General features: G+C 35.3%; 1 protein-coding gene across 1 annotated transcript in view; it reads right to left on the reverse strand.

The window, feature by feature from the left end:
• Positions 1–11,871, reverse strand: part of LOC130576783 (sodium channel protein type 2 subunit alpha-like) — a 52,595-nt gene extending 40,724 nt beyond the window's left edge. Inside the window, exons 1-6 of the mRNA XM_057371683.1 lie at positions 11,589–11,871; positions 8,405–8,523; positions 5,812–5,901; positions 4,087–4,215; positions 3,318–3,409; positions 2,130–2,402 (exon numbers count right to left, since the gene is read on the reverse strand). Of these exons, the coding sequence (XP_057227666.1) occupies positions 2,130–2,402; positions 3,318–3,409; positions 4,087–4,215; positions 5,812–5,901; positions 8,405–8,523; positions 11,589–11,855 (970 nt within the window). The 5' untranslated portion in view covers positions 11,856–11,871. The remainder of the gene's footprint in view (positions 1–2,129; positions 2,403–3,317; positions 3,410–4,086; positions 4,216–5,811; positions 5,902–8,404; positions 8,524–11,588) is intronic.
• Between the last annotated feature and the right edge of the window lie 2,602 nt (positions 11,872–14,473).

Consider the following 14,473-nt stretch of genomic DNA (forward strand, 5'->3'; position numbering starts at 1 on the left):
AAAAAAAAAAAAAAAAAAAAAGATAAAGTAATAAAACAATTAAAGATGAATTTGTAGGAAATATGCCATATACAAAACTACTCCTATCTCCTGCCAACTTAATAATAGGACAAGCAACAAGGGTACATGGGTATATGACATTTCCAGGTTCAAATAAAAAAATATATGTTCTGGCTGGGAATAAAACAAAATACTCAAAAAAGGTTCACAGGGAGAACTGCCAGCGAGCCAGTGTCAATTCATAAGGGCATCTCTCTGAAGATCTCCCAGGTATCTTGTTAGACATGGTTTTCTAATAAGTTTCATTACCAACTCAASACATGAAACAATAGAAAAATAATGCATCAAGTGTTCTGAAGACATTAAGCTAGTAGAAAAGGTATTTGAAATTTAGAATGACCTTTACAAATTGACRAGTAGTTCCAAAAGCAATTGGATTTATTCCAATAGAGTCAAGTAGAAAACACTACACTTGACAAGGCAAAATCAAATACGTAAATACAAAATAGACAGGATGTGACCGCAGCCACCACTGTACAAAAAGCTGCAATGCCTGTCACAGAATACAAATTGACTCTGAACCAACAATACAGTGCTGACAAAAAAATGAGGTGATTTTGAAATGTGTTAACAGCAATGTTTCATATATGGCAATGTTTYGTATATGGCACGAGGTAAAGATAAAAAGTATAAGTAATTATTAGAGGAGTTAATACCAAATTTGAGGCTCTCATAAGAAAATCCAAGCAAAYAAAAACTGTAACAAAAAAAGGCAACAGAAACACAACAACCCCCAGACTAACTGAAAAGATTCAAAAAAAGAAACAAAAAAAGTGAAAATAGGTATAGAAAATGCAAAACAGAAAATAGGATTGCTTGGCTTAGGAAAGACCTGAAATACAGAGGATAAGAGTTTTTAACTGCATAAAGACTAATATAAAGTAGTCTATGATTATCTTATTTCTAAGCCTGCAGCAGATGTAGTAATAAATTCAATCTGAAATTATGAAAAAGTAGGTCAGATATTAAAAAAAAAAAAAACCAACCTTTCTATTTGTGTGACGTAGTACCAGAAACAGCTAAAGGGGAATGGAATGGAATCTATTCTTCAGATGGCTTTAAGAATAGGTCATCATCCAAAATTTCTGTACATTTGTATATTTCAAGCATGCTGAGATAAGTATATTAAAAGATTATAAGGTAATRAGACTTGGATCCAAAGGCATTTAGTTCTTAAACTGAGGTTTCCTAACTTTCAGTCATATAGTCACCAGTTAAAATATTTATACAGACTTTATAAAAAACCTATTATGCCTAATTATGAATACATTAAATACACTAAATATATGAAAATAAATAGAAGGGGCTGAACAGATAAATGGGAGAGATTAACAATACTATTAGGAAAGACAGAATAGCAATTTACTRTAGATATGTTCAGAGTTCTTCTATCTGAATTTTTAAACAAGTTTTGTTAACAGAATACTAACATTAACTACCTAAAATGGTGGAAATAGTGTATTATGAAGTACAAAAGGGAAAAAAAAAACCCTCATTTCTTGATTTTCCAAAGTTAGGAAACAAATTATGACAGAAATATGGAATCTAGTTCTTATTTTCAAGAAAGAATCATTGACTAAATGGCCAGTGTTCACTTAAAGACATGTCTATGCTGTGCAAGGGAGTGTGGGGCAGACACTCACCTCCAGAAGGAACAAGGTAGCTRTGTCTACATGCTCTGGCAGGATTCTTGGGCTAGCTGACATTCAGATGTGGGCTTATTATACTGGGCACTATCTTGCACTCATCTAGCTATTACATTCCATATCCCACTTTAAGGCTGTCACACTWTTTCAGAAGACTTGAAGTTAGCACAGAAATTTCTGGTTTATACTGAAATGCGATTTTGCTCTAGAACTCATATTCAGTGAAAGGTAAAACGGTATTTTGCAACCCAGTAAAACATTATATTATGACYGTGTTTTTATTTACTAGAGAAAAATGAGTGCTTTTACGTTTCTTGGCCAGATTACACACTTCTAAAGGCAAAAGAAAGATACTAATGTTCTCAAATCTGTTCAAAGCAACACCAGAAAACCAATGCAGTAGATAACATAATTAACTCTTACTTTTGTCTTCGATGTACTCATCCCAGTTAAATATTGTCATTGTTGCATTAAWAAATGTACCATTTTCACCTATAGAGCTATTAAAGATGGAAATAACAGTTGTTTCGAAAGTAGAATTGTCTGGAGGCCACTGCAGGCATTTATTCCTCAAGTTGCCCATGAACAGCTGCAGCCCTATCAGTGCAAATACACTCAGACAAAACACAGTCAGGATCATCACATCTGAGAGCTTCTTCACAGACTGAATCAGGGCTCCTACAATAGTCTTCAGGCCTGCAAATGGAAAGGAATTTTTATTCTGATGTTGGAAACTTTTGCAAAGCACAAAAATGACAGTGACTCTCAATAAAGTTACAGATTTCATGCAGAAGCCCAAATACATGATTGTAATGTCTGTGAAACAACATTTTTGTGAAGAGCTTTTTCACTTGAAAATGAATAAATAGCTGAAATTTATGTCCATTTGACACTGTGAATGGAATGAGCTGCATATATTTCAAAACACTTGTTTTAATGATAAAACAAGCAACTATTTTTTACTCATGCTGTACATTAATCTCACATAAATGTCTTCTTTCTTTTCATTTGTCAATAGATCTTGCTCCAAACCTTTACTACCATCAGTTTTATAACATACTAGATTTAGAAGACAGTAGTAAAAAGCCTGTTCAACAACAAATAGGATTCAAATTTAATGCTATAAAACTGGAAAGGGTTTGGAAAATTGTAGATTTTTAAGATAATAAATCCCCCATGCAACACCCATGCTGTTCTTTATTATCTTATTCCCTCACCTTCTTCATAAGTCAACATTTCAAACAGTTTTACTTTTTAGACACAAATATTCACAACAAATATCACATAACATCATGTAGGTAGGATACACATGGGTAAGAAAACTTCAGGGTTATTAATATTCATTGAATGTGGAGAAGAAAGCTTGACGTCATACGATGCAAACCACACACGCTGTATACTGCAATGTCTCATGCAAGAATCTGTTAAACTCAAAGGCTGATTTCAAAAGGAAAGTGCTCATGTTCAAAAGCAATGAATCAGAGATTTCAGTGAATTCTGATATCTTCTGATTCCTGCTTTTTTGTGGAAAGAAATATGACATCTATTTAAAAAATATGAATTCCATTTCAGTGAATTAAAGTCAGCCTCAGTGTTTAACCTCGCTCTCACCTGGAATGACTGATATTGTTTTCAAAGCTCGGAGAACTCTGAATGTTCTCAACGCTGAGACATTGCCCAGGTCCACAAACTCTGTCACATATCTGTAATAGGGGAGTTCACACACAAACACAATGACAGCACACAAATAACAGCTGGAGATACGAGGGGCCTAACACCTTACACCAACTACTTCTTACCTGGAATTACAGAAATAGTTTTCAAAGCTCTCAATACTCTGAAAGTTCGAAGAGCTGAAACATTGCCTAGGTTTACAAATTCTGTTACATACCTGTAGGATTAAATCACAATTACTCAGAATTGAGGCAGATTTTATTCTATTTGCTTGGGTCTTTGAGYAAGACCTTTTCACCGTTCACTGTCTTTTGCCTGTGTTATAAATAYGGTTCTGACCTTAAAATTAAATTAAGTTTTATCATAATAAACCACATTGACTTGATGTTTGAAACCTAATCTGGTCAGCTATTAGAAGGAAGTCAAAAGGATTCCTTTAATTCTGGTATGCAGAAAGGAGACAGGATATGAACAGTTCAGGCTGAAGGCATTCACAATCCTATTGGGCTGGCACACCATGCTGGCCTCTGCAGCACATGCTTGGCTAGAAATACTAAAATGTGTAAAAGAGGTAGAAGAAACATATTGAAACCACAGGAAGTCCAGGCTCCAAATATTCTGGCTGACAAGATATGAGGCAATTTTTAGTCACTAATCTCATGCTACCAGAAAGAATTTTTATTAAAAAAATAAGTAGAAGACTTACGCAAATGTAATGACAGTGAAATCTAGCCAGTTCCATGGGTCTCGGAGAAATGTAAAATCTTCTAAACAGAAACCCCTTGCAAGAATTTTAATAAGTGATTCAAAGGTATAAATTCCAGTGAATGTGTATCTGAGGAAAATATGCAAGACAGAGTTTATAGACCATGTTATCTTTGCAGTTTATGCTCTCTAGTTGKTTTATTCTCATTTTCTTCTCTTTAARTGGCATAAGAAAAAATGACAGTTACAATGAACTTTAACATCTGCRTAACTTATACTATAAAGAAAGAGGAATGAAATTAGGATTAAAAAGTGATAACCCATATTTTAACTTCAACTTCTATAATCTATACAATAAAACAGATGCAAAATTCCCAATTACTTCATTGGTGCATGTTTATGTCCAGTCTGAATCCATGTTACAATAAAACACACAGATRGATTATGTTAGGGTTTTAGAAGTTGCTTTCAGGCTAAAAATTCCTTTCTTCAATGTCATTTTAATGCTGAAACATTGCTTAATACCAGACAGCTGCAAGTGCCAACCCTCATCAGTCCTCATTCCTCTGTAAGTATGTTATAAAGTAGGTATATCCAGTACTTCACCTTCAGCAAGACAGATGTAATACCAGAATGAAACAAGTGCAAGAACAACCAAAAATATTTATGAATGCCAATAAAATTCAGGTACTCATTTTGACTAAAAAATGTAGTTGAAATGTGAATTGAAAAAATATATAACTCTGGCATTCTGAGTCATTTCAATCTTTGATGTCTGAGTGATGTCATCTTGAAATTTAGTTTAATTTATATCTTTAATGAAAAGTAATTAAAATTAAACTGCTTTARAACCCACTCTAATTGAGCCAACCTGAAAACAGTTTTCCAATATGAAAGTTTTCTAATAATTCTATATAAAATTATAATAATTTATTTCTTGCACACCTGTACAGATGAGGCATGAAAAAATATTCAAGCAGCCAATCTCCATCATAAATATCCTGAATACATTATGTTCACACTTATCTCAAAATGAGAATGTCTTTGTTGATCTTAATAACCCAATGATTTCACTTTTGATTACTGAAGATTAAGCAGGTATCAGCTCAAGCAGTAAGGAATGAAGAAGCAGCAGAAAGGAAGCACCAGGGTTTCCCACCGTGGTCTGCAGCCGTGGAACTGTCATTGTGTATTGGCACCACACACTGACACCACACCGGACCAGTTAGCCAAGCTAACATTATATTGCACCAATGGTTAGCTAACCACTTCAATACTTCTTCTAAGAACTTATTTTGCACCCGTTTTCCATTGTTAGATTGGTTTTGGTAGGAGAGAGCTGCACTGTGATGACCACAGCCCTCCATAAGATGGTCCCTTKATCTGTAATGGTCATTGCAATCGAGATGAAAGAGTGCATTTCCCCTCATTCTTGCACAGATATAGAATGCAGTTAAAAGCATTTATAATACACTTCTTCTGTATAATGATAAAAACAGCTTTTCTCACATTTCCCATCTAGCACTGCTAACAAAGACATTAAAGACCTTGTGAAACAATTATATGTATTTCATGTTACAGCAAAGAAACTAGCATCAGAAAAGCTGTTGAAAGAATATCCCAACAAGGTGGCTGCTGCTAGTGGATGCCACCCTAATATAAAGCAATTTACAGCAGTTTATTTCTGATTACTGGATATTATTCAGAGAAAATCCATTTAACTTACTCTACATTCTTTGTCCAGTCTGGAGGGTTACTCATGGTCATAAATACACAGTTGGTCAAAATAGTGCACATGATAAGCATGCTGAATAATGTAGGCTAAGAGTTAAGGAATGCAAGCCAGGAAATCTCATAAAAAGAGTATCAAATAACACAGTGCTTTGGTAGCTTTTCACTGTCAGGAGCTATCTATCCCTTCATCACTCTTTTAATAGCCAGGGAAAAGTCCTGAMTATGTTAAAGCTTTCATTCACTGCTTTATAGCTAAAAGAGAGCAATCATATAGTAAAAATTAGAAAGACTGGGAAGTGTTTTAAAAAGTGTCCCAACTCTAACTTTTAGTCAGATCTTGTTTTTTCTTACTGAACAAAAATGTCAACATTTGAAGTATTAGCTTCCAGTTTAATGGAATAACACAGAAAGCATTTCTTTAGATGATCTAGACAAATCTGATCTGCTTCATGCATGCAAAGCAATGAAAAATAAATGTATTCACTTTAATGTTTTACTTCGAAATTAGGCATGCGTCAACATTTTTGCTTATTGTTATGACACATTGAAAGGTAGCTGCCACATAGTAGGAGAGGACATAGGGAAATCTTAGCGAGATRAGCATTTTATTGCTGTTTGTTTTAGATACTACTTTTGTAACAAAAATGCTGTTAGGTGAGGAATGTGATTCTCAAACAAAGAAATCCAAATAGAACTCCACAGCAGGTCCAAGTGATAAATACTTTCATTTATGTGAACAGAACCACTCTAAATCTACAACMTTTCACTCTCAGAACTGCTGACATTCTTCTAAGACACAAAAATACAACCACCAAAATTAAAACCACGTGGATGAATCACAAAACGKCCACATGATGGCACCAACAGCTAAAGCTACAGAGACGACAAAGCTCGACAACAGCTGCAGGTTCATGTGGTCCTCGTAAATAAAAATCTGAATATAATGGGGTGAGAACTACTCTGAGGTTCCTCTGACCTTTGCATGTGTACATTAGTTAAAAAAAACCTTCAAGTGACGATAAAAAAACCTTGAAGTTCTGCCTTCTGAACTGTCAAAAACCTGTGGTACTACATTCAACAATTCTTTGGGTTTTCTGCGCAATGAATAAATATTAAATCCTTTACTGAGAACTTAGCTTCTCTTAATGTGAATCATATATGACAGAGCACAAGAGAAAGGAATATATTTTTAAAAAYATAAAAGCCCCATGTTACAAGTGTTTCCCCAGCCTGCACTTGACGTGGGCTTTCAAAATCCTTTTTGATGAAATGTCTTCTTAAGAGTTGCAAATCCTCACTACACTTTCATTAGCGGAAAACTATTATATGCCTTACCATAAATTCAAACAACATGTTTTAGCATTCTGACTTTGGTGACCAGCTCCTCACTACCATCTCAGTCCCACAATCTTCTGTTATTCTATGTAACTCAATAATGCTCCAGAACATGGTAAAAAATGTCATATAATTGAAAAATAATTATTACATGGCACCTGTAGCATGAAAATTCAAAACAGGCTATGTAGTGTCAAGATCATTTTGGAAGTCATTTGTAGGCTAGCCATTGATAACAACATCCAAYACATGCCAAGTGTTGTAATTATCAGCCTTCTAGTACACCAAGACTGAAACAAATCCWTTCAAGATTTAGTTACTCTTAGGATCACTATATGCAATGCTTACATGAAAGTACTGCCAGTGTACTTATGTTGGACTTCTGTAAAATACAAGTGTGCAAACATTTGTATTTGCTCCTTAAGTAAGCTGACCTTCTGAAGTCAATGCCTTCATTGCTCATATTGATATTTGGGATCAGACTAGGGGGATGCCTACTACAGTCAGCTATTAAAACAGTGAAAAAGACAAAACAATAGTGAAGTCACTATAATAATAATAATAATTTCGTTTCTCAAATATCTACCTACAATGTGGAAATCTCATTACCTTCYTGAAGACTGAAATTAAAACATCGATATGCTGATGGGTGTATAATGCAACAATGATCAAGAAATAAAAGACAAGTGAGATACATATAGGACTGAGAATGTATGATAAAACAAGAAACCTAAGCTGTTTTATGAATCTCTCTTTCTGCGAGTGTTAACTGAATCAGAAAATGAAAAGGAATAATGAAACCATATTTTCACTAAATATTCAAGCAAGAACAGATCTGGGATCAAAGATTTGATTTTAGTACACAGTGCCAGTGAGAACTTAAAGTATTCTGAGCAATATATCTGCAGTTTATGAAAAATGTGGAGGAGGGGAAAAGATGAAAAAAAGATGTGATGATTACAGAAAAAATAAGAGGGAAGGGAAAATTATGTGGGGGAAGAACGAAGACACAGAAATTGTAAAGGACGATGACTGGTTGTCTGGCTTCTGGTATTACTATATTAGGATCCAGCAATGAACAGAAACATAAAAAGAGAATGAGAAAAAGAACAGAAGACAGAAATAGTAGAGAGAAGAGGGACAAAGCACTACAGATCATATTGATCCTGGGACATGTGCCAGAGAATGATTTAAATACTAAGTAACATCTCATTCATTACTGTTTTAGACTAGCCACTTGAAAAGGATATGAATGTACCAAAATCTTAATAGCTATTTTTCTAAGAGGATTGAAAGGAGTTAACATGTACAGGGCAGAGGTGGCACTGAATCGGAATATTGCCTTCCCTTTATTCAATACTATAAAGGTCTGGGAAAAGAAAAAAAGAATGAAAAATTTAATTTAGAAGATATTAAATTACAAACCCAGAATCATTTTCATTTCATCATTAATCATATTTAGTCAATATGCTCTTCTTTCATTGACACAATCCCTTTGGTCCAGTTCACACATTGTAGAGTCCGGTCAAATTACTGTAAATACAATTAAATGAACACTTAAACACATCTATTTAGAAATCATAAGTAATCCTGATACTGCTAGCTAGTAAACAGACAAAAGTATAAAAKTAATGTAGGCAATATTTGAAGAATTAGTATACTTTTTGTATATATTATACACTGAGGTATGTAACTAACCAAAATGAGAGCCATTAAAACTTCAACTTCCAACCCTAAATCAAATAACCAGCATAGATTATCACATCAAAGTACTAAGACAACAGTACCTCAAAGTGATCTAAATTTCAAGTGATCATGAAAATATGGAAATCAAGAGTGTTCAATAAAAAGTTTTTGAACATAACACTGATGTACTCAATTTTTGCTGTGCTCTGAGAGTAATGTATTATTCCCCTTTTCAACTATTGCTTGTGACRGTTCTGCACCTGCAATTCTATTTTCCTTGTCATGCTTTACTTTCATCTAATACAGAATTCACTCTAGTCACTGTATCCATGTATTTTCACTGTCTCTCCATAGTTTCAGCAATAACTCATGTGTATTACCAACATTTAAAAAAGCATTTCTACATGTAACAGCMTTCTTAAAATCCAAGAAATACAGAATAAAGGTTTTAAGATGYTTTTTAAAATTATTTTGATTCCCACACATCTGGGGAAAGTTCTGTCTATTTACATCATGTCTTCCTTCTACACATGGATGAAAGCTCATGCTGTTTGAAAGGAAGTGGATCTAGAAAGCATTGTGGCAGTCCKAGGAAGCCCAAAGGGCACATAAGCCATGCAGACCTGGAACACTGCCAGCAGCCATGATCTGCCTCATCTGGAATCAGATGGCAGCATTTGTCAAGATTATGCTCTATTTTCTAAGCAGGTGTGGCAAATAGAGCAGCTGAAAACCCAATGCCTCTCCCTGCCAAAAATAATAAATTTTAAATGGTAACAATTATATAAATGATATAAATCTTCCAAACKGAATGTAATTGTATTCCCCCATACTTAGTGATTCTCAAGCTGCACTTTGATCCTTTGTTGTCCAGGAGTCTGTAACGTGCTACCATTACTACCATTATTTTTCAGCTCTCTTACGATTATTCCTGGAGTCATGAAAACATGACCACTAATAGAGTTCTTACATTTTCTGTTCCCTTTACTCTGACAAAACCTCTGAGGCAGTATCATTTGTGTTATGCTGACTCATCAAGATATATTAAAAAATGAAAATGGAGCCTGAACCAAACAATGAYGTTCAAAAATATGCAAAGAATGCTAAGAAAAATAAATAGGAGAAATCATGATTGAAACATACAGTCTGAAGTCTTGCTTCTCCTGCTGGAAACCACTATGCTTTTGGAAAAGACTATGACAACTGCAATGCATTTCTCAATCATGAACGAGCAATTSAGTAGGATTTTTCTTCACACTTAATTGCAGAATTATTTTTCTAGCTTCCACAGCATGATAATACATGCTCTAACTTTAGGATTTCTGGCACTGAATTTAGATTTTTACTACTAAAGAATGCAGAAAGAATTAAGGAAAAGATTCAGTATTTTGACCTAAATTCCATTTGCCTTCCAGACTTTAACAGGGTCTATCACTTGAGTAAAGGGAGCAGAACATGATATTTAATTGAAAATCTTGCTTTCAAATTTAACTCATGATTCTCCATACATAAACTGAGTTTTAGAAATTCTCCAATGAACACTTAAGACACAACTGACTTTTTTGGCTGTTATGCTTAGCTTCTCATGGTATGCCTAAATTGCTACTGTTTCAACATATTACTGATGAGGCATACCCCTAATTCCTGCAGGAAATATCTTCATTTGCATTTTTTCTCTTAGTTTGGGTTTGACTCATAACAATTCTTGGGGTTTTTCTTCATTTTTCTTTGCAGTAGTTTCTTCACTTTCAAGGTTTTTGGTTTTTAATTCACTTGTTTTTGTTAGCTAGCCAGTTTCCAAGGAAAGAAAAGAAAGCAGGAGAAAAAATTATGAAAACAGAAAAAAAWAAATTATTTTTTCTTCACTAGTAGAAAAATGAGAGTGCAATACATATGATGCCAAAATCAAAGGGACTGAATATCTGGAGGAAATCCAAGGCCATCTGGACACTAGTCTAAAGTTCAGCACTTTTGTGCTGGGCACAACAGTTGTTGTTACTTTAAGTCAAAGCAAATATGTGGATTTTTTTTTTTAAATTAATATCTCTGTAAAAATAATTTTTTAATTATGTAACATTCTGTCAACAACCCAAGCGCAATTGCTACCTCCTCTTTATTTATGTCTCTCTTTTAAACACCTCCTCTTTGAAAACAATCATAGAACAAAATAGAACTGGATAAGAAAATTTTTTAACCCAGACTATCTAAGTTGGATAAATGATGCCTCTACAGAATAAATATGGAAGAGGATGTTCCTCCTCATATCCTGAAAAATCACCTTTATATACTTCCCTATCCTTCCCAGTGACAAAACAATACAACCTAAACTTTTCATGACAGTGAAGAAATCTAGTAAGAGATGCTTACCATCTTTCGAGATGGGCTTCATTTTGAAGACCTGCTCYTTTCACAACAATTAGTTATTTTTTGTAATTGTAATACACCAATTAGTAATTTTTCTAAATATACCCCCTGTGCTGCTACTTCAATTCCACTGTGTAAATCACTGAAGGTTACAGGTTTTTGTAAAATGGCACATTTATTTTAAAAACTCTAAGTGCATGTCTACTGATGCATGGGGTCCCACAAACTTGCAGTACTAATTTCTGTTCTTACGATAGATTTCTGCCAATCACATCAGCTGTTGGGGGAATTATTATATGGAAGGACTGGGTCAAAAATGATAGAAATACTATGTCTTTGAAGGGTTGTTATTTATTTTTCTTGAAGTCTGATAGAAATACTCACTTTTTTATTGATGTAATATGGGTCCAGGTCTTCCAAGGGCTCGGACACCATTCCTGGAGGTATGTCCCCATAAATAAATGGCAGTGTCTTCCCTGCCTCCAAGTCACTGTTTGGCTTCGGGCCATCTTCATCATCTTCATCTTTGCGTTCTTGTTTGGATTTTTGGGCTTTCTCTTCATTGATACGCTGTTCAATAGCTGCAAGTGATTCTCTTGTGAAATAGCGGAAGCTGTCGGGTCCTGGTGGTACCAGCACTGATTGTGCCATCTTTTCATCCTGCACCTCTTAATTACTGTTTAGCCTCTCTCATAAAAAAGTGCTAAAAACATAAAACACACAGAAAAAAATTAGAGCAACACAGCTACAAACAATGTAAAGGAATACACATTACAGAATTTCGTGTGGGACATCTTGTTAAATTCAGTAATAATCATCCAAGAGGAGGCTGCTGTGAAATTAATTTTAAAATTTGTTTTGAMTTCAAGACAAACCATTTTCCTTTGCAGCTTGCCCCTTGGAGATGTCTCRGAGGTATCAATTCTTAAACATTTAGTTCAAAATTCACTCAGTGCTTGCACCAATGGATCATCAATTCCAAAGGCTGATGAAAAAAATCATACAATACAATAACATCTTTTGCTTATCAAGGGGAATGATACCCATTCCAATTAATAAAGTARGTGATATTAGCCACTATACTCAGTGTGAGGAATCAACAGTTCTGAAGTGTTTGATTTGGTGCTGAGGAATGAGACTCCAGACGATTTAGCTCATTATCCTGAAAGCTACATCTTGGACCAATCCTCCCTCTAGCTATATAGACCAGAAATTACTTTTAGAATCCACTACTGCCACGTAAGGCCAGAAGGATCATTTGAAAGCAATACAAGATGCTCCTTCTCTTCGAGTACAAATATGCTGCCTTTGCAGAGCTGCCAGCTCAGGAAGCAAGATACAGGCATAAGCACCTGTATTCAGATCCCCTGCCTGGCAACACACGGTGCACTGGAAGAACTGCTGAATTAAACAAAAACGATTTTAATCATTACATACTGCACTTAGATACTTTATGTCTGATTTYATATCAATTGTACACATTTTTCATGAATTTCACTGGCAAGACCAGGACCATCTCTTCTTAATGTCTCCAGGCAGTTCAAAAAACAGCAGCTAAAAAGAACAAGTGGAAAATATTCCCAATGGCAGTACTTTTGTCTGAAATTGCAAACAGGACCTCTGCTGTAGCCTACAAAAATTTTTCTCAAGAGTCCTTCTTAGTAAGCACGTTAAAAATACAGCAAATGCAATAGAGTAATTAGCAGATTGAAACAATACAACAGTTTGAACACAATCAGCCTGATCCTATTTTACTGTCTCGCTTAGCACACATACTCCAGCACAGCCGCAACAAATTCATCTTTCTGAAGGTTGTTAAATAAGCTGCAACATGATGCTTTCTCCTCCTTTTCAACCATCCGCACACAGCCATTTACACCTACACAAACATCCACACACATCCCAACTCCTGCAGGTCTCCCTGTGAGCATGCTCTTCCACTGCAGGCAAATGCACCTGGTGCATTCTGTCATGGGCGGTCTGTACCAAACTGCTACTGGAGCTGCACTGACTAGTAGCAGCATAAGGGTTCATTAGGAAAATGAAAGTGGTCCTGCAGCAGATTTTATTTTCAGTTACAGAAGGGAAAAAATCCAGAAAAAGCATAATTCTGTTTTAATACTGCAGGAAATAATTAAAAATTCATTACCAGTGAAGAATCTTGCACTTGTGTGGGTTTGGAATGGCACCAGGGAAGACTGCAGCTAAAATTCCATCATGTCTTTTCTTTTTTTTTTTTTCCTTTTTTTTTTTTTTTTTTTTTTTTTTTTTTTTTTTTTTTTTAATTCTCCTTTTACAGACCACACCTAACTTCCTGCTGAAGGATCCTGGTTATTGAAGTAAAATCTGGCATTTCCTGTGTGAGCCTACTAAGTGCTGTAACTCTTACTGCCAGTAGATGGTACTGATATATACTCACAAATTCTTCAAAGAAATGGTAAAGAATTTTTGCATGTTTGAACACTTGCTTAAACTGAGACTCCTGGACTAAAATACACCATTTTATATAACCAGCCAAGTCTCTAGATTCTCAAAAATTCTTTTGAATACATAGCAGCTACTGCTGATGTGACCGTAGCTGCTAAAACTGTGAAGGTGAGATAGAAAAAAAAGTAGGAGGGATAGCAAAGCAAGAGAAATCAAAAAATAGAGGTTCCACAGGCAGAGTACAACCAAAGCAATTGCTGAAATTGTATTATCAACAGTCTGGATTATTTTAAGCTATAGATTGTGTAAATATTCTAAAATAAATGTGTGCAATATTTTTGATGTGCATTCTTTCCAAATGCAGAAAAACCTGCAATGGGAAGAAAAGAGGGCACCTTTGAGTGTTCACTGCAGTGGCAAATGCCCACACTGAAGTCATCTACTCTCGCTCCCTGCTGCAGCAGTGCTGGCAGCACTGTCAGCCCCTCTCCGTGGCAAGTCAATAAGACACCCCCTTTGGGCACCACTCCACCAAAAGGCCATCCTACTTCTTTCCACTCTTCTGCTTGCCCTGTATTTCCCATGCTTACCGATTTTCATACCTTGTCTYCCATTGCACCAGTAAAACTTTTTTATGTCTCTCCTACCTCACCACCGACCTTCTGCCCTTCCCGCCTTCYTTCACACATACACAATCTCTTCCAAACTTTTCAAGCAAGAAACATTGTTGTGTCTTGCTATGCATTCAGATGTTCTGGCAGTCATTTACTCTCTGCTGTCTCCTTTCCTTCAGCCATGAAGAGGACAAAAAAAAAGATGTGGAAAGCAATAAAAAGCAACAG

The sequence above is a fragment of the Malurus melanocephalus genome, unplaced genomic scaffold, assembly GCF_030028575.1.
Source record: "Malurus melanocephalus ecotype Western Australia unplaced genomic scaffold, MMel_1.1 scaffold_155, whole genome shotgun sequence".
In the NCBI taxonomy this organism is placed as follows: Eukaryota; Metazoa; Chordata; class Aves; order Passeriformes; family Maluridae; genus Malurus; species Malurus melanocephalus.